General features: G+C 46.6%; 5 protein-coding genes across 5 annotated transcripts; 4 read left to right on the forward strand and 1 right to left on the reverse strand.

Moving 5' to 3' along the window:
* Nucleotides 1-2,776: 2,776 nt before the first annotated feature.
* Nucleotides 2,777-7,149, reverse strand: LOC101773979 (ubiquitin thioesterase otubain-like). Its single transcript, XM_004973973.3, has 8 exons — nt 6,762-7,149; nt 5,409-5,474; nt 5,214-5,297; nt 5,017-5,139; nt 4,218-4,270; nt 3,995-4,044; nt 3,819-3,919; nt 2,777-3,327 (listed from the first exon to the last, which is right to left on the reverse strand). The coding sequence occupies exons 1-8, from the start codon at nt 6,978-6,980 to the stop codon at nt 3,055-3,057; spliced, it is 969 nt and encodes a 322-aa protein (XP_004974030.1). The 5' UTR covers nt 6,981-7,149; the 3' UTR covers nt 2,777-3,054.
* A 217-nt stretch (nt 7,150-7,366) lies between these two features.
* On the forward strand, nt 7,367-11,554 carry LOC101774376 (uncharacterized protein At1g04910). Its single transcript, XM_022827322.1, has 6 exons — nt 7,367-7,819; nt 7,903-7,997; nt 8,095-8,162; nt 8,484-8,572; nt 8,676-8,897; nt 9,953-11,554. Exons 1-6 carry the CDS (start codon nt 7,512-7,514, stop codon nt 10,689-10,691), a joined length of 1,521 nt encoding a protein of 506 aa, XP_022683057.1. The 5' UTR covers nt 7,367-7,511; the 3' UTR covers nt 10,692-11,554.
* Nucleotides 11,555-13,673: 2,119 nt separating this feature from the next.
* LOC111257551 (ethylene-responsive transcription factor ABR1-like) lies at nt 13,674-15,867 on the forward strand. The gene is made up of 2 exons (XM_022827323.1): nt 13,674-14,173; nt 14,902-15,867. The coding sequence occupies exon 2, from the start codon at nt 14,904-14,906 to the stop codon at nt 15,564-15,566; it is 663 nt and encodes a 220-aa protein (XP_022683058.1). The 5' UTR covers nt 13,674-14,173; nt 14,902-14,903; the 3' UTR covers nt 15,567-15,867.
* Nucleotides 15,868-17,799: 1,932 nt separating this feature from the next.
* Nucleotides 17,800-22,407, forward strand: LOC101775450 (glycine--tRNA ligase, mitochondrial 1). The gene is made up of 9 exons (XM_004973977.3): nt 17,800-18,347; nt 19,057-19,439; nt 19,524-19,641; nt 20,042-20,236; nt 20,361-20,585; nt 20,768-20,827; nt 21,039-21,119; nt 21,212-21,617; nt 21,789-22,407. Exons 1-9 carry the CDS (start codon nt 17,829-17,831, stop codon nt 22,022-22,024), a joined length of 2,223 nt encoding a protein of 740 aa, XP_004974034.2. The 5' UTR covers nt 17,800-17,828; the 3' UTR covers nt 22,025-22,407.
* Nucleotides 22,408-22,857: 450 nt separating this feature from the next.
* LOC101775864 (UPF0481 protein At3g47200) lies at nt 22,858-25,298 on the forward strand. The gene has a single exon (XM_004973978.4). It carries the CDS (start codon nt 23,364-23,366, stop codon nt 25,002-25,004), a length of 1,641 nt encoding a protein of 546 aa, XP_004974035.1. The 5' UTR covers nt 22,858-23,363; the 3' UTR covers nt 25,005-25,298.
* The last annotated feature ends 464 nt before the right edge of the window (nt 25,299-25,762 follow it).

Consider the following 25,762-nt stretch of genomic DNA (forward strand, 5'->3'; position numbering starts at 1 on the left):
ATCATGCGCCCGCCATGCGTCTTGAGCTCGCGTCACTGTCGTGTCAACTGGGCGTTGGGCCCGGCCTGGACGGACACGCACAACTGTGCTCCTGATGGACGACGCGCCAAGCCAAAGCATATGGTTATGGTTACTGTTTTAGTGGCTCCAGGCCTGATCTTCTTTTTGCGTTTTCTACGTGTGTTGCAGCTCTAATTTGTCGGATCCTTTTGGGGAGATTTGGAAAATCACTGTGTAATTTGATGTTATTATCTGCAAATGATGGGGCGACTCGTGTTAGATTAAGCAGCACGAGATGGTGTAGCTGCTAATAAAAAGGGATGATGCTACCCCACTGCCATCATGCGTTGCCGCCACTGCAATCACCACTTGCAGAAAGGCAGGAGGGAGAGTGTGGCAAGGCCGCAGGCTACTCATCTCGATACGAGATTAGGCGTGGCCGCTGCCACTAACGCGACAGTGATCATGACGCCGCCACTCGGTCTATTCTGCCAGTACTACTCTCTCGGTTTTTATTTACAACTTTACAATTTTTGACCAATAATTTAACTATTATTTTTTTATTTTTATAATATAAACTCTATACAATTGGAATTGTAATCAAATATACTCTACAATGATCATAAGTTTATAACTATAACTAATATAATACAAGATAAATGAATGGTTAAAGTGTTATTTGGAAGACTGTGCCCGTGCCTTGTAAACATAAATGGAGGGAGTATTTCTCTAACTCTCCTAGTGTTAGTACACTCGACAAATTCATTTTAAATGCGCTTATTTGTGTGAAAAATACTTTTCAAATAACAGTTCTCGTTTTTTTTCTTCCTTCAAGTGTGTTTGCATAGAGGGACTGGTAGGAGGAAAGGTGAAGAGATTTTGGCGCATGGGTGGACCCAAAAATGCTCCCTCCTTGAGTTTTGGCTTTTCCCGGTTACCGCCACGTGGGCCTTGCCCGCCAGCTTGTTCGGAGATTCCGCGGCCCATTGTGCTCATGATGGCCTGAAACTCTCATTCCCGCCCAGATCAGTCCCACTTCAGCTCTGACCTGATCATGAACCGCCTGACCCAACAAATCCGACCCGACCCACCCGAAAAAACCCGATCTGACCCGACCCGACCATGCGACGGGTTGGGCGCGGACCAAAATTTTTTGACCTAGAACCTGAAAAACCCAACCCAACCCGAAAATTAAAAAACGAACCCAATCCGACCCAACCATGTGAGGGTGCGGGTTCCAATCTGACAACCCGACCTGAACCTGACCCGACAAATGAAAGAACCCAACCTGAACCCGACCCGATAAATGATCAGGTGTACTTCAGCTCACTCCACTCCACTCCAATCCAATCAACCGGCAGTCCTCCTCACACCAAGATTTTGGATTCTTGTCAAATGATGTTCATGATTGCCACACTTGCTCCCTTAAAAAAACTGCTAGCTGTCCATCTCCCTGTCATGCACGCTCCATGATTTTCTCAAAACAAGATTTGCGCGTAAGGCACCTTTTTCCCGGGAGGATTGGTTTATTATCTTCTTTGTGCATGTGAAAAAGTGCATTATCTGATCCAAGGGCTCCTTGTTTTGTCTTCCTCCTGACTTCCTACGACATGACGAAACCCGTTTGTCCCCTTGTAAATTAGATGACGTGATACTGCCATACTGGTGGATATTAGCCAGATAAAAAAGAAACAAAAGAGCGGCAACCACCCCGGGGCGTGGGAACAAAAAGATGGATCACCAGAACCGGAGGAAAATGTCTTCTTTTTTTATTTTCAGGTGCTGGAAACAGCAGTCAGTAGTGACTGCACTTCAGATTCTTTTTCTGTGTCCTGCAGTCCTGCATCCTGCCCCAGTGGACAGTGACAGATTCTCCCGCTTGGCAAATGCCAAAGACTGCTACGTTCACGTCAGGGCGCCACATGTAACATGTTCACGGCAGAGTAAAGTTGGAGAATGGAGATATACTCAAAAAATCCAAGCCCATTAAACATTATTTTCACTTGACCATTGCCTTGGGTTAAATGTGCATATGTCATATGTGTTCTCATTAGTTGTCTAGTTACTCTAGTCTAATTACCTGTCCTTTCAGCATGCAGAACAACAACAAAAAATGCACCCGGTAAGAACAAAAAAAATGCTTGCACGATGGAGGTCCAAAAAGAAGCATGCAAGGGGTCAACTCTCCAGGCTTGTCAACCTTTCTTTCTCTCCTATCGCAGGTTCACGTCTTCCAACAGATTGGTGTCCATGTCTTCAACAGATTGGAGACGCAAATCAACCCCCTTTTGCTCCATCTCTTTACCACGGAGGTTGACATGGACAGGCCTTGCCTATAACTTTGTGTCACTTCATGCCCAACCTATGACGATGAGTAAAGAGTGACCGGAGCAATTCTTCCCGTACAAAAAAAAAAGAGGCCAGCACATCTCCATCAAATGTAATCCAATAAATATTGGCGAGTGCAGATTTGCCGCCAATTTCCTACTACATACAGAACTTTCCACCCGAAATCCCAACATTTGGGCTTCAGCAAGCAGCCAAGCTCGTAAATCCTTACATTGCATCAGATCTCACAAATTCCCCAGGAATATATCAAGCAGGATTTGATAGTACAGGGAAGCCGCAAAACCAGAGCCCAACAAACTTTCCAGATCAAGATGAGGTGCCAACCAGCGTCAATTAAAAAAAAATTGACCATGAAGATGCATCAAAGATTGACAAATAGACAGCATACAAAGTGACCATGAAGCTTCCTATGTATGAAAAATAAAGGTAAAAAATTCAGAAAAGAAAAACTGAATCAGTAGCCATGTCCACAGAACTCTGCAGTCAACACAATGTTAAATCATTGTACCAGAGTAAGACTTACACCAGGTAGAAAACGACTAAATCGAGCGAGGGCACTAGCAAACAAGCAAGTCTAGTAGCTTTCCCAAGAACTCAAGTACCCTTGTTTAAGGCCACCTTTGGCAGCACCCAGGCGAAACATGACTACAGAGTTCTAAACAGTGCTTTCTCAACCAAGTTCATGAAACTAACCATGAGCAAAATTCACTTTGGGTAGAGAATATCATAGTGACCAGGCCGATAGAGCAAAGTGATGTAGGGTTTCTCAGTGGCAGGAGTGGATGTCGTTGCAGCATCGGGGCCCTCAGCATTGGTCGAAGGGATGAAGTCATGGTGATTCACGCTCAGATTGCCAGTATCACAAGAGCTTCGGTCTAGGTACATAACACGGATCGGTACACCTAATGCATCTGATAGGGCAATTATGTGCACATGATCACTTTCCTCACCCATAGGCTCCACAGAAGCCTTGCAGAACTGCACACCAATTTACAAATCAGGGTCATTCTCTTAGCTGCATGTTAACAGAAATGTTCATGGAAATAGGGTACAGATTCAGTGAATGAAACAAAAGTGACCAACAATTTTTCAAGCCCAAGAAGAAGTAGCTTACGGCTGCATAAAGTTTCTTCCTATCCTAACATTTTCATACTCAGGATAAACTTCACCAATCGAAAAATTAATTGCTCAAATTGATGCTACCTCATGATATATAACTTGTTTTTTATATGATCTTTAGTTAATAGAAATAGAAATCCCCTCCAGGAATAATGGTTATATATGCTACAAAACAGTTTGGGCCAACAATGAAAGAAAACTTTATTATGATTGCCAATCACCACAGATACTATTGATCAGGGAGTAACAAATAGAATCACAAGTTAACGTTAGTTCATGCACGCAAATGACCATTGATATAATTTAAGCACTCCATATTCTACATGTGACAATGAGAATATGGAGCTGACCTGAGCCACAGTCGAATTTGTCAAGCCAGATATGAATGGTTCGAAGAACTCAGACCTCCTTTGAATTTCACCAGAAGTGACAAACCTAAAGAACATGACAACTGAAGATCACAGTGTTAGATAGTATTGGCAAGACAGTCTAGCAATTTTGAGTATGAATATCTGGATGTACAAACCATAATCAGAAACTTGTGAATCCCTGGTTCTTTCTAGAAGCTCTTCAGGCCTAAAGATGCCAGAAGACAAACAGACTTACTAAAGAAGCACAAAAATGATGATAGGTATTGTGTCATATTTTATGTATACAGTTCAATGAAAAGGCCTTTGATATCAACAACTCAACACTTCTGTTCTACATTCATATGCATTTGCAGGACAAAATACAACTCTGATATTTACCCTATAGGAGCTTCATGTCCCTGTAGAACACTTTCCAGCAGATCAACGAATATCTGAGCAAAATGAGAGAGCATTGTTCAGAAAGGGGCAAGATTATAATAGCTACAAGCAGTGCAAAAAGAATATTCCTTCCGACCACACATATGAGCAGTTTAGGATTATTTTTCATCAGAGGGAATACATTGTTTTCAAGAAAGTTTGATTTCTTGCGATTCCATAGTCAGCAAGGTCCGAGTTTTTGTGATTATCAACTACCCTTATTTCAACTGAACATGAGTTACTAAACAGTAAAACAGTATTCGGCAGCACGACTCCAGCCACTAAACAGTAAAACATGAGTTACAGTCATCCAGCAGCCTTCTGCACTAGTACTGTAGCAAACGTTGTCTGACATACTTTGTCTCTAGTTGATAGCGTATGACCTTTCCAAGACAGGCAGGTTAGTATTCCTGAGTAAACTAAAATAAGTTGTATCTAGTTAATTTTCCACATAAAAGCAGCATATCCACAATTCTCAAAGGGTAGACAACAAGTATCCACTACAATAACCCAAACCAATCTTGTTATAATAAATACAGATATCAGACAGCTTATAAGCCAACTCATCAAGGCAAATACCCCAAAATCATCTGGAAATGATTGCGGTACATAAAAAGACAAACCCACAAACAGTGATTGCGGCACATAAGTAGACAAACCCACAAACAGCCAAGAGAATGTAAAGCATATGAACAGGAAAACATCAAATCGGAAAAGGAACCGAGTCAGCAAATGTGCAAAAGTCACTGAATAAACTTACAGAGAAGAAATCTTCAAAAGTGAACTCGATATATCCGAGAGACAAGAGCGTCTTCTTGCATTCCGCAATTTTTATCATGATGCGATCAACCTCAGCTTTGTCTTGTGTCTCTAGGATGTGTTCCTGGCAGCAAATGATAAGGTAAGAACATAACAATATGAACAATGACACTTTATGAAAAGTGCTGCAGATACTACCAAGTAGGAAAACATAAAGCTTCGATAAAAGCAGTTTCCATCTCCACGTGTCCGTCTTAAAGCATCATATTGTTCACCAAGCAACTGCAGACCAAGTAGGAGACTACATGAACAAACTAGAGAATGGCACGATAAAACAACAGATCAACAAAAAATCCAGTAATTGCGTATTAGAATAGCCAAACACACAGGGACCTTAATTTTCTCCTGTAAAATGGGGCTGCCAGACTGAAACTCAGCTGCTAAAGAGGAGAGAGGTTCCTGCAACATTAACAAGATGCATGACAATTAGTATGGAAAGTGCCATGATAATCTAAACACATTAGCCTTCATAAGTCATAACAGCTCGTATATGTTTTTGCATCATTGAGAAATGGTGCCTAATCATTACCACAAAATGTGCTTTATAATAAACTACTCTTGTTAGAACCAGAACAAGGCGTTGTCCCCTTTTGGCCTTGTTTGGTTTGAAGGGTATTGGAGAGGATTGGAGGAGATTGGGAGGGATTAAATGCCCGACAAGTCAAAATCCCCCTGAATCCCCTCCAATCCCCTTTGGAAGGGGATTAACTGAACAAGCCCTTTATTGGAACAAGACACCAAAACAACTATTCGTCCAGTTCAAACAGACCACATACTAACTTGGCACATCGTATGGCTAATTTCAACCAACAGGTGACGATCAACAGCATAAGCAAAACACAACCCAACATAGTCGTGATGCAGACTAAAAACTTTTGGAGAAGCCCTGAAACTTCTTTTGCACAGTAAGACAAGCTCAAATCACAGGTTATAACCAACTACTTGACTTAAATAACAGACCAATCTCAGTATACTATTTCATATCCTAAAAGAAACTTGTGGCAGGCTTTGGCTAGACAATGACTCAATCTATGATAGCTGAGTAATGAGAATAAGCACAGAAAGTAACTGTTCTGGAAATGAACCAAACAGTAACCATACAAGTCGGCAGAGAACAAACACTCCTTAACTATCCAGCTTCCCATACAGATAGCCCTATCTTACACTTTTTGAACATGAAAAGGAATAGCATACTTTACTGGAAACCCTGTGTAGTCTAAGGCGAACTTACAGCATAAATTTCACCTCACTAAAGCATATGAAAAAAATGGTTCTCCAGTTTCTCTGCTGAGTTGTCCCCTATCAACCGATATGCTAGTCTAGAGGAGAAGTAAATACAAGGTTCTCACTAAAATCACACCTGTCGAGTGATAGCCTTTTGTTCATCATTGAACAAACACAATGATATGGAGTAACAACCCTCATCATGTCCAAATCCCCATCACACACGCTTATCAACAGTCAACTGCACTGCAGTACAGTACGTTTAACAGCCCCAAAAATCGCATCACAACATCCCACCAGACTCATAAAGATGACCACGACTGGCATTTTCACTAGATCAGTGCAAGCCTGTAACACTAAAGCGTGATGGAGACCCATTCCACCACACGGCGGGCTAACCAATCATTGATTGCGGTCGCGGGCAGGAGTGGATGTTGGAGGAACAGAGGGACTCCCTCTCACCTTGTCACCAACGCACGGCAGCTTGGGCCCCTCGGGGATGTCGAGGTCGGGCTCTCCGCAGCAGGCGCGGTAGTAGTCCCCGCCCATCGAGAGCTCCACCGAGACGGGGTCCGAGCACCCGCCGAGGCTCGGGCTAGGGTTAGGGTCCGGCACCGCCGGGGGGCCCTCCCCCTCCGCTCCTCCATCCGCGGCGTGCGGCGCCTGGGGGACGTCGCCCATGGCCGCGTCCTCCTCCTCCTCCGCGGGGATCGGGGGCGCGGCGTTGGCGTCGGTGGTGGCGGCTTCGGGTGCGGCCTCACCGCCGTCCGCAGCCTTGCGCTTGCGGGCGCTCGCGTCGGCCGCCTCGCGCGCCAGCTTCGCGGGTCGGAGGGGTTGGGTTGGGTTGGGGTGGGGGGTGGGGGGGGCGCGGGCGGGGTGCGTGGTGTGGTGTGGCGGCTTGGATTCGGGTGGGGGAAGCAGAAGCGGAAGCCTGCCTGCTTCTGATCCTGCGGCGCGGTCTCTTCCGAGATCTCGGCGCAGGTGGGAGTGGGAATGCGCCCGTGTCGTTTTGCCGATAGGCGCTCGGGATTTACTACCATTTACGTCCAGACCCCTCGAACGGGTAATCCTCCCGTGAAGCTGACATGTGGGGTAGAGCGGTTTCGGCCCCACCTGCCCAGTGATAAGGTGGGCGCCAGCGAGTGGGGCGTTCCCTATTGGCTACGGCCTACGGGGTCCGCACGCCACCGCCGTTCTGGATATACTTAGTGGATGACATGTGGGGTCGGCACGTGGTCTGGGGCCCATCCTCTGACAGACCGCGTAGTGGTGCTCGGCTCCGGTGTGCTCGTGGGATTTCTTTCTCCTCGCGCCGCCACCGTCCACCGGCCGATCAGATCCAGCGCTTTCACCCGGCGGCTCCGGCGGCGGCGAGGCCCGCCGGCGATGTCTCCGGCGGCGGCTTGGTGCGCGCAGCACCGCCTCAGGTTCCTCCTGTCGGCGCTCTTCCTCGCGCCCGTCGTGTACTTCCTGCTCTCGCCCCCGTCCTCTCCCCCCTTCTTCAGCATCCCCGCCTCCGGGTACGCGCCTCGCCCCTCATGTACTCCCAGATCCTTCTATAATGTTCTAGCACATTGCTAACCTCGCATTCGGTTTGTGGCAGAGAGCTGCCTGCTTCGGGCTCGCGGGTCATATGGGCTCAGCGGCGGTTGGTGGAGTGGAGGCCGTGCGGGTGGTGGCAGACGGCACCAGTGCCTGGTGAGTCCTCGCTTGCTTCGTGTTTTTTTCGGGGAGTTTGGGTTGGGACCTATTGCTTGAGGAAACTGATTGTTGTGTGTTTCTGCCTCTTCTGCAGCTCCGTTGAGGAGAAACGGGTACGTGAGAATCGACTGCTACGGCGGGCTCAACCAGCTGCGACGTGATGTACGTTATGCATCTCGGTTAGAGTTTCCTCCTTCCTGCACTGCAATAGCATTTTACTTTATGTATTGTGCAGTCAGGTTATCTCGATGAGAGTTGCTTCTTGCTGTAGGGGTCCAAATGATATATCAGAAACATGCTTTGGTTGTCAGTATCGTAACCACATGGCAACATGGAGTAGTGACTCTCTGAAATACTGACGGTGCTAAACTTTCAGAAGTTTTGTGATGTTCTATAAAGAAAATGTGGTTCTGGTTTTTTAATATTATGGGCTTCTGAGTTCTGAAGGGGCCATCAACTGATCCCAGTGTGATTTTTCTGCAGCTATGCGATGGAATTGGGGTTGCACGTCTCCTGAACGCGACGATGGTTCTGCCCAAGTTTGAGGTTGCCGCCTATTGGAATGAGTCTAGGTATGTGCTAGACAAGGAAATGAAGGGTTGTGCGAATTGCAGTTCTGTAGTTCAGCTTGTCTGAAATATGCATACGTTAGTTCTTACTGGACTGTTCTGTCAGTGGCTTTGCAGATGTTTTCGATGTTGATTACTTCATTGAGCAGACCAGAGGATATGTAGAAATTGTGAAGGAGATTCCAGCAGAGATAGCATCCAAAGAGCCGTTTAAGGTTGACTGCAGTAAACGGAAAGGACATTTTGATTATGTTGAATCAGTACTTCCGGCTCTCTTGGAGCATCAATACATCTCGCTGACACCTTCCGCGAATCAAAGAAGAGATAGGTATTTCTCAATCATCTAGTTGGTCCCTGGCATGTGCCGTTCATTTCCATTGGATCAATGGTCTTAGTCATGCGTGCTAGTAGTTTGTTTCACAAGTTATGCTCCTCACTGTTTTGCATGACATCTGATTCATATCTGCTATTCATCATCTTCTTAAGACTGTGATAAAATATTAGTATATATACATACTTTATTAGTACTGTTCAACTAAAAGCTTGGCTGGGTTGGAAGCCGCACATTATAGTTTATGAAAATTTAGGTTCTCGCCATTGCTTCAATTGTTGTTTCAGTATTTACCATTGCTTTAATAATATTTAGGTTTATGCTACCAGTTCTTAAGTATTAGATATTGGCCTCTGATGTGACCAAGTAATTTGTATTTATTGCTTTTCAGTTTTCATGAATAAGGTATTTTATTGATTTCATTGCTTAAATATAACCTTCCTACTCCTACCAATCATTAGCAATGAGCATATTTATGATCCTCTCAAAATCCATTATATGTTGGCTGGGTCTGCTTTCTCAATTTCAGAAGTTAATGGCAAAAGTAGTGATCACCGTTTCTCGGTTCTCTCTATTCCTTTGCAGTGAACTGAACCTGACCTTATTTAGTTGGAGCATAATCTGTTTTGCTGATGATGCATGTCTATATATTATGAGAATTTGGGTATCCTTTTATGTGGTGGTTATGTGACTTCTATACATTACTGAAACTGCTTCAATTTACCCAATCTTGACTCCCGATCATCTTCTAAAGATTATCAACTTTCCAGTAATTCATTTTGCATAACTGTAATGTCAAAGATGTAACGAGTAGTTTACTCCTATTTAGTCCCAGATTATGTATCTCCCTACTCCCAAACTTGTATGGTTAGCTCTTCTATACTTTATTTTATGTGCTTTAACTTGTATTGTTAAATCTTCTGCCCTTTGTATTTGTGTCAGCAATCCTATTAGACTCGTATGTGCGTTAAGATTCCAAATTATTTGCAATGTTAGTCCTTCACTTTGAGGTTGATTCTGCGCCTAACTGATTTATGTCCCTGTATTTTCAGATACCCCTCATATGCAAAAGCTTCTTACTGCCAAGGTTGCTACAATGCACTCAGGTTGAATAAAAAAGTGGAATCCAAGGCTATTGAGCTGCTCCAAACTATACCAAAACCCTTCGTATCCCTTCACCTCAGATTTGAACCAGATATGGTCGCCTACAGTCGATGTGCATACACTGGTCTTTCTTCCAAATCACTGGACTCCATTGAAGCTGCTCGTGGGGAGGGTAGGATGGTATTGACAGGTGATGCTGCCCGCCTGTGGAGGAACCGCGGCAAGTGCCCTCTGACACCAAGTGAAACAGCATTTATCCTCCAAGCGTTAGGCATTCCTACAAGCACAAACATTTATTTAGCTGCTGGCGATGGGTTAATGGAACTTGAGGGCTTCACGTCCGTTTACAAAAATATATACACAAAGTCATCTCTCCTGACTAATGAAGATTTTGAGAGGATGCATGGAAATACGAAAGCTGCTCTTGACTATTATGTTTCAATCAACAGTGATGCATACATTGCCACTTTCTTTGGAAATATGGATAAGATGGTAACTGCAGTGAGAACAATGCAAGGTCTCCAGAAGACACTAGTGTTGAGCAGAAGGGCTTTTGCAAACAACTCTGCTGCTGGACTAGCAGGAGAGCAACTGGCTAAGGCTATGTGGGATGCTCATCGAGAGGAATATATCAGGGGCAGGGGATCAGCTCTGCCTGAGCAATGCTTTTGTGAGTTCAGATTGTAGCACAAGTGGCTCAAGGTTATCATAAACGAGCACTGCATGTTTAAAGCGACTCATTGGTGATGTGATTGTGGGAATACGAATGAACTATTATTGCAATGTGATTATTTCTTTGGCTTCACAAGAAACTGTTTTTGATCGGATGGGCTTCAACTGGTTGCAGAGAAGGCTTGGCACTCAGTACAGAGATGTTTTATTACCTGGCCTTCTGCGTGAGCCAGCTGCGCTGTGGTATCTTTCAGTAGTGGCACTGTGAGTCTGTGGCAACAGACTGATCTGCCACCCTGACCAAGACCAAGGAAGGGTTGGGCTTCATGGTATGCCACGCCAGCCGATTGTTCATGGACTACCACCTTGCGGTGCGTGTTAATAGTCACGGTTATTTCATCTGTCTAGGCTACTGGTGATGAGAAGGCAAGCAGCCAGGAAATGTTCACTATGATGAGTCCGTCTGTTCCTAACTCCGATTTTAGCTAGATTCAATGAAAATTCAGCGGAGTCGTCTGTGTACAAATGTCGATTTTGTTATATCTTGACAGTGGAGTGGTTTGGTACTTGATGCCCAAGTCATTTTGGTTTCTAGAATGAGAATCTGGTCCAACAGCTACTTTAATTCAAGTCAATGAGATTAATGCCCAACAAGAAGTCAAGAACCTCCCCGAACAGTATAGTGAGTGTACAGCAATCATTCATGTGTGCTGTGAAAATATTAATCAAGACTGCCAGTTGCATAGGTCATAGTCATCATTACACCATGCATGCTTATGTAAGGTAACTAATCTATGGAGTTAGTGGATGTCTCATATTTTCTATCATTAGCAACTTCTCTCTTCCTTATTTTTATAAGGTTTTCAATATGGACTTAACAGTTTTTGACTACTAATCAGTTCAACTTAATTAGTCTACGGACAGAGTTGTGGTACCATCTAGGTTTGTCTTTAAGTCAAACTTTTTAACTTTGAATAGCAATACATATAAAATTATCTTATCTATAATAAAAAAACTATATATTATAAAATATTTTCCATTGTGGGTCCATTAATGTCAATCTGTACAGCTAATCTAATGTAAAATTTTATATATTGATATGATGGTCAAAGTTAAAAGAAATTGATTTAGGAAAAACCCACATAAGCTTATATTTACAATCGGGAGAAGTAGAATACATTCGAGTGATGCAATGGAAGATTTGTTGAGAGGTGAGCATGTGAGGTTTGTCTTAACCACACGAATGAGAAGTTTGAATGACTACAAACTTATTTTTTTACCGAAAAGGCTATTCAGTGAGACATGGAAGCTACAAGTAGTTGGAACATCATTGCCCTTTCTTGAGAGGAGCAGCACACTGAAACCATAATTTGAGACACAATCTGTTATTGATTGCTTTCCAAGGAAACTTTGTCATTAAATATTTTTCATTTCAAGAAAAAGTCGTCATTCGATATTTTTTTTTATTCCAGAAGCAAAAGGTTTTCATTTCAAATTAAAGAGTGTGAACAGAAGGGACTCCAAGTCAATGACTTGACCCGAGATGCCGTGCTGAAACTTCCTTGCAATTGCATGTACTGCTGTGGCCCAGTATGAAAACTTATCTTGGCTCCAACCAGAGAAGAGATTAACAAGGAAATTGGTCGATTTATTAAGCACCAATTGGATAAATAAATAAATAAATAAATAAAATTCTTAAATAAAATCAAGAGATCATCTTGGATACTCTAGCTGTGGCCCTGCTAGCCAGCTGCTGGTGAATACAAACACGTCAAACAAGAAATCAAAACATCTATCCAATTTCTTTAAATTCTAGCTGTGACTCTTTGTGTTGAGTGCAAGGATTTCTCATGCCCCCTGGGTTCATACTGTCACGTGAAGGTCCTGTATGAATGACCGATGTGGCGTTCCAGATGCATGGCGCCAAATTAAACCCGTCACCATAAAAGGTCTAAATGCATATGGTACATACACTGCATCAAGTCATCAATGCAAACCGATTACGCGTACTTCGGTACGGTATGGAATAGCTCCGTAACCATCCAATGATAGCAGGGCAGACCCCAGCTAAGAACTAGGAGGGGGCTGAAACCTTCTTCCTCTTCTCCACCCCCCTCACCTTCCTCCTCCCTTTTGCTCCTCTTCTCCAAAGGGAGCTGCAGCTAGGAGGGGGGGGGGGTGTCCGGCGCGGAGCTAGGTGTCGTCTCCTTATTGGCTTTTCTTGTGGCTTCCTCGTCCCTTTTGTTTTGGGGGGGGGGGGGGAGCTGCAGCACCCCCTCTTCCCCAGCCCCCTCCTGAATCCGCCATTAAATGACAGCCATCATCCATACACATTTTTCAGAGAGAAACAGTGGTTTTCTTTACCCGTAGAAATAATGAAACATATCATGCGCTATATCATGCACTACCGTGTAACCACCATCATGGTTGGTACTGCAAATGGCCAGCCATTTCCTTTTACTAACACAAAATCAGTGTATCGTTTTAAGACCTTTTTCTATGAGACTATGACCACGTACTATTTTTTTAATTACAAGTAAGAGCATATAACCAGTGGCTTATAAAAAATCGGTTCACCACAAAACCATCGATTTATATTGATCCAACTTGCGAATTTTTTTCGTCTCCGATGACAGTTAAGCCGCATCTCCGATTAAGGTTTATGGCACAGTGGAGGTCAGCTGTTCACGGTTCCGGTGAATGGTGAATTGATCTAGGGTTTCAACGTTGTTGATATAAATTGCATGCTACAATGCATCTAACTATAAGAACCTGAATAATGATTTATTTTTTTCATAAAGAAAATTAACTTCTCTGTTTCATCAGAATAGATCTTTCCAAAATAAGATAAATTTGCCAATTAGGCGCAATACCTCTTTTTTTTAAGCTGCTGCACTGCAGCTACAGTAGTTGGTAAAGGTGGTAGCTCGCAGACTGGCCGTAACGGTGGGCGAGTGGAGTTGGCCTACGTTGGTTGGTTATAAAGAGAGCCTTCTTGAAGTGCTCCCCACTGACTCACACCCCCATCCCTTCAGTTCAGTCCCATCCTTATCACCTCCCTCTACGACTCCTACTACCTCTGCAACGTCAATGTCCTTAGACGCTAAGCTAATAAAGCCTCCACGCGACTAACAGCCGGACACGTGAGCCATATGGGCCTTGTTGCCTCGCTCGCCTCCTTGCTGTCGCCGCCGCCGCGCAGAGAAAGGCAAGCGTGGATCGTCCCGGAGAAAGCACCGCCGCCACCGCCGCCGCCGCCCACCGTCGCGAGAGGCCGCCGGGCCATGCCGATCCAGACGCGGCAGGCGGTGGCGTGTGGTGGCCCCGGCTGCTGCGGGAGGAGGAGGAGCGCGCCGTCATCGTCGCCGCGCTCGCGCACGTCATCGGCGCCGGGAGGCGGCCTCCTCCGTCACCGGCCGCGCCGCACGACGGCGTCGGCTCGGCGGCGACGCAGCCGCCGGCGGCCGTGCTGGGGCACGACGAGCTTCAGCAAGCAGGTACGTGTGCGTGCACGCATGTAACACGCTAGCTTGTTCGTAGGTTATCCAGTGCTCTCCTATGGCCCCGCTGTCTAATCTCTCTGTCGTCGTCTCTTGCGCGTCGTGTACCACGATCCTCTTCTTGTCTAGATCATTCGCCTCCATTCCCCGCTATATGTCTTGTCAGAAGGAAAAGGTGCAAAAACCAAAAGAGACAGAATTTATTTACAGCCTTTTGTAAGGAAATTGGTCATTAACTAGATATACTACTTAAGTTGCAAAAATTATTGGCAGATGAGCAAGAACAACGATACATGCTACTGCCTCTGTTCTGCTATGTTTGTTCATGATCTTGAAGAAGAAAAAATATTGCACAATATTTTATCCATTTTGAGGGTATCAAAAGCATAGTTACTGTAATATTTCAACTTAGTACCTAGATTAAATGCCTTAGAAAAAAGGGATTACACCATATTATTTAATACAAGTATTGGTGGCCATTTTACAAAGTGAGCTAAACCTGTATGGATCTCTTGGAGGCTTGAGCACACAGATTACAGATGTCTCCTTCAAGAACAGTTCCATTCATGCGGCTTTTATTTTTGTGATAATACTTAATATATATCTCGAAACCTTTGACCCCTGCATGTACTTAATCTTGTGGCCCACAAAACAGTCTGATGGATGGATCTGGATCACTGGATGTGACCGGAATCGACCCACACTAATCGCGCGAGCTATTTCAGTGATGCGCCAGCAAGCCGCCGCTGCGCCTGCCACGGCGGCGTCGTCGGAGCTGCCGCCGCCGCCGCCGCGGTACCGCGGCGTGCGGCAGCGGCCGTGGGGCAAGTGGGCGGCGGAGATCCGCGACCCCGTGAAGGCGGCGCGCGTGTGGCTCGGCACCTTCGACACCGCCGAGGACGCCGCGCGCGCCTACGACGACGCCGCGCTCCGCTTCAAGGGCGCCAAGGCCAAGCTCAACTTCCCGCCCGTCGCCTTCCGCCGACCTCATCAAGCCGGCCACCAGCACGCCGGCGGCGTCTTCGTCGCCGCCCCGGGCCACCACCACCACCACCATGCCGCCGCCCAGCTCCTCCATCGCCAGCAATCGGCCGGGGCGTCTTCGACGTCGTCCACACGTCGCCATCCAGGACCCGTCCACCATCTGCAGAGCGCTGCGCCGGGGGCCACCGCCGCCACGAGCTTAGCTGGCAGTGCTGCTCGCGCGCACCAGGAGGAGTTCCCGGACCTCAGCCGGTACGCGCACATACTGCAGAGCGGGGACCTGGACCTGCTGGCCGTCGCTGGCGGCGGGCTAACGCCGGGGCAGTCGTCGTCGACGACGACGGCGTCATCATCGTTGACGGCGCCACCGGAGGAACTGCCGCCACGGCGAGAACAAGCCAGCTAATCAAGCAATGCATCTTGCCCAACAATGGCATATACTGCAGAATTCTAGCTAGCCACCATTAGTGAAAATACAGTACACATCAGCAAAGTTTCAGAGCCCGTAGGATCGGAAGTTAGGCAGCTGATCATCATGTACATGTGCAGGAAAATCCTGGTGTAAATCTGTATATGCAGGTCAATGAGACAATGATGATACACGCAGCTTAAGATGTGTGCAGACGCGTACGCTGATCATGATTCATGAGATGTGCTGTTGGTTTGGCCATCACGTACATAATCAAGGAACAAGGTGCTTGGTCAAATGCAGCAGTGCTGGTTGGGATCATCATCAAGACTGAAAAACAATAACTGAAGACTGGACACCACATCATCTATCCATCCAGCAGCAACTGGTCCCTGCACGCCTGATGCTTATCTGAACTCGATCCGGGCTGTTCCAGAGCGATGGATAACTCATGAGCTTCATCATCAGGCCTATCCTCAAGCAAGCCAAGTGGCCGGCCAGCAATTGGTTCATGTCGATTGTATTGTAAGGATAAACAAATACTAAATACTGCATTAGCATCATTTTTTTGGGGGGGATAACGTCATTGTAAATGCTGGGCATGGTATCCCAAAGTGTGATTTTTTAAACACCATGAGAAAATTCTACTATGTACTACACCACTATGGCAAAAGGTTTCTTATGAGGGAACTTATCCTATTTAGGGAACTTATCCTATTTTCAGTTCAGCACGTAGGATCGCCCGTGCTGTGCAGAGGATTGCCATGGTGTGGACAGGTGACGAATTGCATCCGAGCATCCACCGGCGAGCAAAGGAAGCGGAAAGGGAAGAACCATGGGATCGGATTGGATGAGGATGATGGGTGACACCTTCCGTCCATTTGCGCACCACTTGCGTACGTTCGTGTTCATTTTATTCCTCTGTGACGGCGACCTGTGTGTATTCCCATCCTTCCGGAGCAAATCCACGCCGTTCAGGCCCACATTCCAAGCGGACCAGATCACACCCCGAGCCTCCTGGCATTGTTTCTTTTTCTCTATCTTGTTTTCAAGATTAGGATCGTGCCCGTGCGATTGCTACGGGCTAGAAAATATTTATATTGAATACATTGAGCATTCAATGCATCCAAGAATGTAAGTTAAAGATCTCTCCGGTCTCAATACAAAACCAGCAATTAGTCTAAGCATATACATCAACCAATTACAGGTGGTTGGCTGGCATTATAATCTTAGCACACAAAACTCTTTAGTAGTAGCACTAACTTCCCAGCATGTTAAGCTATGCATACAGGTAATTTGCTAGCTATAGGTGCTAAAGTGGACTAAATAAATGATATCACGATCCTTTAAAGATTACTTTTACCTTTTACACCTACCCTATATTCTCATCTCATCCACTTCTATGAACTCTTGGGACATTAAATAATTTGTCCTAGGTTTTCATGATGGCCCAATTCAACCCGAATTAGTATGCTAGGCTATTCGGCGTGCCGTCATGATTCCTACGTGGCTTAGTACAGATTTTTCAGGTCAAGAAATTACATAGCTCGAGAAAAAACCCAAAGATCTCTATTTGCTTAAAAAAAAGATCTAGAAATATACTAGGGTGCAAGGAGCTCAAACGAAATATCTAATATATGAGAATTAAGTCTTAGAACTTAACACACTTTTGTAATATTGTCCATTTCAGTAAAGGCTAAAAATGGCAAACTAACTATACGTTTCAATAATATAGTCCTTTTTTATTCGTGCGGAGCGGTAATGAAGGCAAAATAGACGATTTGATCATCATCTTTTGTCTTAAGTTCAAATTCATCCCTTATAATTATGAAATTGACCAATCTAGTTCTCAAACTTTCTACTGGGGCTCAATTTCATCCAAGAATAGTCTTGTGTGGCGTGCCTAGTCCGTAATGGATCACACTCTGCACAAACATATTAATGGTTCCAAAACTTCTTTCCATGCAGATGCCACGCTGTCTCACGCCATATAAATAGTCAGGCTAATGAACATGTTTGGATCTATTAAAAACTTAGGATAAATTTAAGGTTCCAAATATGTAATTTTAGAGTTGATGTGGATCTAATTACGACCTTGGACAAGTTTAGCCATTCAAACATAAAAATTCTACTATTTTAGGGTGTGATTTGTATGTCTTACGAACTTTTCTCGCAATAAAACAAAACACAGGGGTTCAAGTGCACACTCCCTCCGATCCTTGTGCTCTTCTCTTTCATCGGCCACGGCCGCTTTCATCAATGGTCTTTATGCGATTCCGCCCTCAGCTCATCTTCTCCTCACTCCTCCACTCCATCCCTAAACCCAGAACCCCGCCCGCCGCAACCCTAGCCGCCGCCGCCGCCGCGCGCCGCCGACACCACACCACCGCCGTCGTCACCTCCATGGCCGCGCCGTCGGAGGACTCTCTTCGGCGCGCGCTCGCGGAGCGGCAGGCCGCCGTGGACGCGCAGGCCGAGGCCGTGCGCGCTCTCAAGGCCGGCGGCAGCGCGTCCAAGGCAGATGTGGACGCGGCGGTCGAGGCGCTGAAGGCGCTCAAGATCGAGGCCGGCGCCGCCGCGCGCCGGCTGCAGCAGGCCGTCGGGGCGGGCGCGGGCGGCGCCGCGAGGGAGGAGCTGCGGCAGGCCGTGGTGAACACCCTGGAGCGGAAGCTGTTCTACATACCCTCCTTCAAGATCTACCGCGGGGTGGCCGGTCTCTACGACTACGGGCCGCCTGGGTGCCGCGTCAAGGCCAACGTCCTTTCCTTCTGGCGCCAGGTGATGACCACGATCTGTCTCGAAATGTGCTGAATTTTCTGTAGCTTCATCCTAGTAGTTGCTGCGCATCAACGATTATGGTATATGTGGCCTTCTGATGTGTAAAGGTGGCTGTTTTTTAGTGGTGTCCTGAGTAGAATTTCGTCTTCCCCTGGGATCTGCATTAAAATCTGTATGTGGTATAGTGATTTTCTATTAGAGCAGAAGTGCCTGCATATCGTGTATGTATTGTTTCTGTCAGCTGATGCGGGCGTGTCATTTCCTGTTCCACATTGGCAATGGTAATTTTATCAACATGTCATATCAGTTAATTATTACTAATTGGAAATTTTGCAATGGATAATCCTTCAGCCTTCCTTGGTGCAGTATGTGTTCCTAGTTCTGTTTGTTGGTTTACCCTTGGATGTGATTTGCTAGTTTTAGTAGAAACAGACTATATTTAGCTGTTGTGTTTTTCATATTGGAATAGTTTTACGACGAGACAAATTTGATGACGTTACTCCCTTCTACTCCCTCCGTCCCAATTTACTATTCGTTTTGACTTTTCTAGATGCATAACTTTTACCGTGTATCTAGACATATCATATAGCTAAGGTGCATATCAAAAGCTATGTGCCTAGAAAAGCCAAAACGAATAGTAATTTGGGACGGAGGGAGTACCTTTGTTTTTCTAAGATTTTTAATTATCACAATTCTAATTTTTTTACAGCACTTTGTTTTGGAAGAGAACATGTTGGAGGTTGACTGCCCCTGTGTCACACCTGAGATCGTCTTGAAGGCATCAGGCCATGTTGAGAAGTTTACTGACCTCATGGTTAAAGATGAGAAGACAGGCACATGCTACCGTGCTGATCACTTGTTGAAAGATTTTTGCAAGGAGAAGCTTGAGAAAGATCTTGCCTTGCCTCAAGAGAAGGCTGACGAATTTAAGCGTATTCTTGCCATCTTGGATGACCTCTCAGCAGAGGAACTTGGTGCAAAGATTAAAGAATATGGCATTGTTGCCCCTGATACAAAGAATCCGCTTTCTGATCCGTACCCATTCAATCTTATGTTCCAAACATCTATTGGCCCCACTGGTCTTAGCGTGGGGTAAGAAGATTACCATTCCCTCTGTAAATATCTTCCTATTGTGTTCGTTGGCTAAAAGGTATCAATGATTTTGTGGGCACATAGGTATATGCGACCCGAGACTGCACAGGGCATTTTTGTGAACTTCAAGGACCTGTATTATTACAATGGCCAAAAGCTTCCCTTTGCAGCAGCTCAAATCGGGCAGGCTTTTAGGAATGAGGTTTGTGTTCTTTGTCCCATTTTCGTTGACATTCCTTTTCAATAAATGCTTAGTCCTAGTCATCTATGTCTTTTGTGCCATTTCACTTGTTATGTGCCAAGTTGCCTGCAATTGTGACATGCTTCAGTTACTCTTCATGATTTAGATGATGGTTCAGTGCATAATCCGTTGTTCTTAAATTGGTTTTTAGTTACCTGATCAATCTAGATTCGAAAATAATTTTGTTTTTATTGATATGCTGGGTGGAATCCATGCTTTTGGATAGCTTCACAGTAGGTTGTTACTTACTGTAGAGTTAGTGATGCTTCTAAGGAGCAATTAGCAGCTATTGGCTTTGTAACAGTTGGTTAGATGTTCCTTCTTTTTTCATCTACTCACTATGTCTAGAACTTGAAATCAGATCTCGCCGCGACAAGGTCTTCTCCGAGTCCGTGAATTCACATTGGCAGAGATTGAGCACTTTGTGGACCCAGAGGATAAATCGCATCCAAAGTTTTTTGATGTTGCTGATTTGGAGTTCTTGATGTTTCCAAGAGAGCTGCAACTCTCTGGGGAGTCAGCCAAATTAATGAAGCTTGGGGAAGCAGTCTCAAAGGTTTGTATTTTCTGGCAATTTTTGTCTCGCCAATTTAGTCTCTTCTCTTCCTTTTCTTTTCTTTATATACATTGTTCTTATGCTAGATACCGTTTCTAAACTTTCACCCTATTGTCCTTAACAGGGAACTGTTAATAATGAGACACTTGGTTACTTTATTGGAAGGGTCTATCTTTTCCTGACACGCTTGGGAATTGATAAGGGTCGGCTGCGCTTCAGGCAACATCTACCTAATGAGATGGCCCATTATGCAGCTGACTGTTGGGATGCTGAGATAGAGTGTTCTTATGGGTGGATAGAGTGCGTGGGTATTGCTGATAGATCTGCATATGATTTGCGAGCTCACTCTGTAAGCTTACTGCATCTTTTTCACACCCTGGATACTTCTTTAGGATACTAATTTTAGTCCTTCCCATACGTTGCTGTTGGAATTGAAGTTGCTCATTTTAACTACACTTGCTAATGAATTTTGTATCAGTGTCCTCTGTTTAGTGTGCTATTAATGCTGACATGCTTGTCTGCTTATCACAGGAGAAAAGCGGTGTCCCACTTGTTGCTCATGAAAAGTTTTCCAAGCCTAGAGAGGTTGAGGTGAGAGGTCATATCCAGCTCTCCAGTTTTCTTCCATAGCTGCTAGCTATATCTTGTTTTCCATGGTTTAAGTTCCTGGCATCTTTTGCTTGCCCGTTTAAGCGCATGGAAACTACCATTTTGAGTACCATGTTATACAGACTTTGCCTTAATACTTGTTATTTCTGGCATTAACCTGTGCTTATATGTTTGCTGATATTCATTATCGCAGAAACTTGTCATAGTTCCCTCAAAGAAAGACCTGGGACTTGCTTTTAAGGGCAACCAAAAGATGGTCCTTGAAGCATTGGAGGTACCATGTCTTGTCCTTGTCTTTGTTATATGTGGCTGTAGTTTTTGAATCTCTCCCCTCTCTTACTTGCTATTCCATTTTGGTGATGGTAGGCAATGAGTGAGAAGGAAGCACTAGAGATGAAAGCTGCACTAGAGTCCAAGGGGGAGACAAATTTTAAAGTCTGCACACTTGGAAAAGATGTGGTCATTACCAAGAAGATGGTATCAATCAGCATGGAGAAGAAGCTGGAACATCAGCGAGTCTTCACCCCTTCGGTCGTCGAGCCGTCATTTGGCATAGGCAGAATCATCTACTGTTTGTTCGAGCATTCATTTTACACGAGGCCTAGCAAATCGGAAGAGGAACAGCTGAATGTCTTCCGGTTCCCTCCTCTTGTTGCTCCTATCAAGTGCACCGTGTTCCCCCTGGTGAAGAACCAGGAGTTTGACGATGCTGCTAAAGTGATTGCTAAAGCACTAACAACTGCTGGTATCTCACACATTATTGACACTACTGGTACGCATCATACAACTTTAAATACATTATCACCCTTATATTTCTATGTGATGAATTATCATGATGGATGATGGCCTTTAAATTGGAACGGACATGTAGTTCACATGATATTGTAGTATGGATTAACTATATCACTATATGTAAGCTTATGGTGGTGTTGTATTCTCGCAGCTATTTCTATTGGGAGGCGGTATGCAAGGACAGACGAGATTGGTGTACCTTTTGCTGTAACTGTTGATTCTGCAACAAACGTTACAATTAGAGAGAGGGACAGTAAGGAGCAGGTTCGGGTGGACATCGGCGAGGTGGCATCTGTTGTGAAGCAGCTGACAGAAGGCCAAAGCACCTGGGCCGATGTCTCTGCAAAGTACCCTGCCCATGTTGGGCCCCAAGGTGACCAGGAGTGAAAACCCTGGCTAGCATCATCTCCAGCCACATATTCTCAAGAAGGCGCCAGGATGGATGGTCTTCTTTCTTCTCCATTTGTCGAGAAGATTCTCTAGCCTAAACATAGCCGCTTTTGGTATTGACGTAATCCAGCAACGCAGTTTTCCCCCCCATACATACATGATACGTGCTGTAGCGGTTCGACAAACTCAAGTTTGCATTTTCCCCAGTTCTTTTGCTCCTTCAAATGTCGTTTTCTCCATATATGGTCTCACCCATACTACAAAACTTAACCCATTTGAGTTACTTCTGAACAAGTGGTCCTTGTGTAAGGTCACACTGATACCGGGAATTGTTCAGCTACCCGTGTAATTGGAATTTGGAATTTCAGTTACTTGTCCCAGTTGCCCTGTGCTGTAGCCTGTTGGTGTCTGAGCTCCGCTGGAGCGTTGCCAGCAGGATGCTTTTGTTTGGAATGCTCGAGCTTGAGGGTGTTTGGATACGAGGTGCTAAACTGGAGTGTCACATCGGATGTTCGATGTTAATTAGAAGGACTAAATATGAGCTAATTATAAAATTAATTGCAAAACCCTTTACTAATTCGCGAGATGAATCTATTGAGCCTAATTAATCCATAATTAGCACATGTTTACTGTAGCAGCACATCGTCAAATCATGGACTAATTAGACTTAATAGATTTATCTCGTGAATTAGACTCCATCTGTGCAATGGGTTTTGTAAATAGTCTATGTTTAATACTCCTAATTAGTATCAAACATCCGATGTGACGGGTACTAAACTTCAAACACCCCTAGCTCATGCAAGGCCGAGCTAAACAAAACAGGGCTACTAAAAATTAGTCCGATGTGCGATAATGAACTAAACATGGATTGATCCTGAACTAATCAAGGCTCATGGGTTCTACTCACCAATTAACCATTATCTGTGTAATTCGTTTAGCAAATAGTCCATGTTTAGCCCTGATTAGCCTATGCAAATCCTAGTTCTGGGATCCGAACAGGGTGCAAGTTTATCTTGGTAGACCATTCTCATTTGTCAATTTTCTTAGCTACCAAGGCAGAGAGATGGTCCCAACAGGCTGTCGGACATTTCAATGAGATGCCCTTGTGCCCACGTTTGTGGCTCCAGTCCAAGCCTTTTGATGCTATTCCTTCCTTGCTAGTCCACCATGGGCCGGAGATTTTTTCCATGGCGTAGCCTATCAAAACGCTGGAGCTTCCACCGGCGTTTCCAATAGTCAACAATGTGGCTCCGGTGTTTCCCACGCCTCTTGGCTTATTGTTTAACCCCCTGCCGTCCCGCGCTCATCCCTGAGACAGCACCGCCATCCTCTTGTCATGGCCATGGAATCTCCTCTAATGGAGCCCCTACTGGACTCCAATGACCGCGCTCCGGCCCACGTGGACACGCCGGGCGAGCACGGCGATGCCGCCGCCGACGAGAGCAGCGCCGTCGTGGGGAATGGCACGGACGCCGAAGAGAGCATCGAGAAGAAGACTGTTGATGGCGACGATGATGGTGAAGAAGGGGACGAGATGTCTGCTTCCGTGCAGCGCAGGCTGGACGAGATCGGCGGCGCTGGGAACGAGGAGGAGGAGGAGGAGGAGGCGGGCGACGACGCGGAGGCCGACGAGATGGCGGCGCGCATGGAGCGCCGCCTCGCCGCGCTCCCCGGGAAGCCGCACGTGAGCGAGCTCTACACCATCTTCCGCGTGGCGGGGCCCATGCGCGACCGCAACCGCCACCTCTACGAGCCGCAGATGGTGTCCCTGGGCCCCTTCCACCGCGGCGCCGGCCGCCACCTCGACGCCATGGAGGCGCACAAGTGGCGGTACCTCCGCGACCTCCTGGCCCGCGGCGGCGGCGGCAAGTCCGGCGGCGCGACGCTGGCCGACTACGCCCGAGCCGCGCGGGCCATGGAGCCCCGCGCGCGGCGGCGGTACGCGGAGCCCGTGGCGCTACCGCCGGGGGAGTTCGCCGAGATGCTCCTCCTCGACGGCTGCTTCGTGGTCGAGTTCTTCCTCAAGGGCGAGGACCGCGAGGACGACGCCCTCATCGACGCGTCGTGGGCGATGCAGAACGTGTTCAACGACCTCATCCTCCTCGAGAACCAGCTCCCTTTCTTCGTCCTAGAGCGCTTCTACAACATCGCCACCGGCGGGCTCGGCCGGGACCACTTCGTCACCAAGGTCCTCGTCAATTACCTCACCGTCGACATGGGGGCCGCGCGGGACGCCGAGCCCCGGCGGGCCCCCGACGGCGAGATCCACCACCTGCTCCACCTCTACTACCACTGGTTCCTGCCGCCGGAGGACCGGCCGGCCGGGAGCGACCCCGCCGCCGCCGGCAGCGGCAGCGGCAAGTCCGAGGAGGACGCGTTCGATGAATGGATATCGAAGCCGATGGAGGAGCGCGTGCCGTTGACGCTCCCGTCGGCGTCGGATCTGAAGAACGCCGGGGTCACGATCCGCGCCAAGAAATCCCCGCGGAGCCTCGTGGACGTGACCTTCGACCCGCGCGGCGGCGTGCTGGAGATCCCGGCGGTGGAGAGCTACACGAACCACGTGGTCTTCGCGAACCTCCTCGCGTACGAGCAGAGCCGGGGCCGGTGGGAGCTGCAGCGGCTGGTGAGCTACGTGCTGCTGATGGAGTCGGTGGTGTCCGCGGCCCACGACGTGGAGATCCTGCAGCGGGCCGGGGTGCTGGTGAAGGGGGGCGAGGACACGGCGGCGTTCTACGCGCACCTGGCCGGGGAGCTGTGCCCGCCGCCGGAGTTCGTCAACAACTGCTACGCCGACCTGTTCCGCGACGTCCGGGAGCACTGCGGCCGCAGCTGGAACCGGCACCGCGCCGTGCTGGTGCACGACTACTTCAGCAACCCGTGGACCAGCATGTCCGCCGCCGCCGCCGTCTTCCTTCTCGTCCTCACCGTCGTGCAGACCGTCTACACCGTGCTGCCGTACTACAACCCCCCGTAATTAACACCGGCACGGGACGGGACGGGATGATCAAGAATCAGGAGGAATCGGAGTACGTCACAGAGAGTCGGTGTAATAGAATACTGAGTATCGAAACATTTCTGTGCATAATAGAATAATCCAATAATTTAGCCAAGCCAAGTAATCTTTATTGAGAAGATTGCTTGCAAATGAGGCCGAGTCTGCTGAGGCACCTAAATTCCTATTTTTTTTGTTAGGACCTACAGTTACTTTGTTAATAGTATATACAATTTTTTTTTCAATAAAAGGTAGCGAGTGATTGTGACCCGTGGAGACAGAAACACCTAGTTTCAACGGTTGTTCCTTGATTCTTTTTTTGTTTTTGAAAAGGAAGTTCCTTGATTCTTTCTCCAAGTCCAGAACCCTCAAGACAGTAGCGCAGCAAAGTGGTGAAAAGAAAAAGGAAAGATGCGAAGCTCTGTCACCATGCTTCACGAGAATTTCCGATAAGAAAAGAGTCAAGAGCCTAAACAATTGCAAGTAGAGTACAGCGACGAGGACTGAGCAACCAATGTCAGATGCTTCACTGAGCATCATTATTTGTCCTAACCTCTAACGAACCACCGCGGAGGATGCTGACAGAGCATGGCGACAGAAGCCGCAGTCCCTTGAGTAAACAAGCGTCGCTTCTTCCACAACCCCCGCACACTCACGCAGAGCTGATCCCCTGATCCGGATTTAAAAACCTTCCTAATCGCAAACGGTTGAAAAGGGATTAGCGTCCAAATCACTCGGTA

This window comes from Setaria italica, chromosome VI (genome assembly GCF_000263155.2).
Source record: "Setaria italica strain Yugu1 chromosome VI, Setaria_italica_v2.0, whole genome shotgun sequence".
NCBI classification, from domain to species: Eukaryota; Viridiplantae; Streptophyta; class Magnoliopsida; order Poales; family Poaceae; genus Setaria; species Setaria italica.

Coding starts and splice junctions, on each gene's coding strand:
- LOC101775864 (XM_004973978.4), top strand. CDS start 23,364: ATGGCCATGGAATCTCCTCTAATGGAGCCCCTACTGGACTCCAATGAC.
- LOC101775450 (XM_004973977.3), top strand. CDS start 17,829: ATGGTCTTTATGCGATTCCGCCCTCAGCTCATCTTCTCCTCACTCCTC. Junction 19,440..19,523: donor CCCACTGGTCTTAGCGTGGG/GTAAGAAGATTA, acceptor GTGGGCACATAG/GTATATGCGACCCGAGACTG. Junction 20,237..20,360: donor TTGGGGAAGCAGTCTCAAAG/GTTTGTATTTTC, acceptor TGTCCTTAACAG/GGAACTGTTAATAATGAGAC.
- LOC101773979 (XM_004973973.3), bottom strand. CDS start 6,980: ATGGGCGACGTCCCCCAGGCGCCGCACGCCGCGGATGGAGGAGCGGAG. Junction 5,140..5,213: donor GCTTTATGTTTTCCTACTTG/GTAGTATCTGCA, acceptor ATTTGCTGCCAG/GAACACATCCTAGAGACACA. Junction 4,271..5,016: donor CTTTTGAAGATTTCTTCTCT/GTAAGTTTATTC, acceptor CATTTTGCTCAG/ATATTCGTTGATCTGCTGGA.
- LOC101774376 (XM_022827322.1), top strand. CDS start 7,512: ATGACATGTGGGGTCGGCACGTGGTCTGGGGCCCATCCTCTGACAGAC. Junction 7,820..7,902: donor TTCAGCATCCCCGCCTCCGG/GTACGCGCCTCG, acceptor GGTTTGTGGCAG/AGAGCTGCCTGCTTCGGGCT. Junction 8,163..8,483: donor TCAACCAGCTGCGACGTGAT/GTACGTTATGCA, acceptor ATTTTTCTGCAG/CTATGCGATGGAATTGGGGT.
- LOC111257551 (XM_022827323.1), top strand. CDS start 14,904: ATGCGCCAGCAAGCCGCCGCTGCGCCTGCCACGGCGGCGTCGTCGGAG.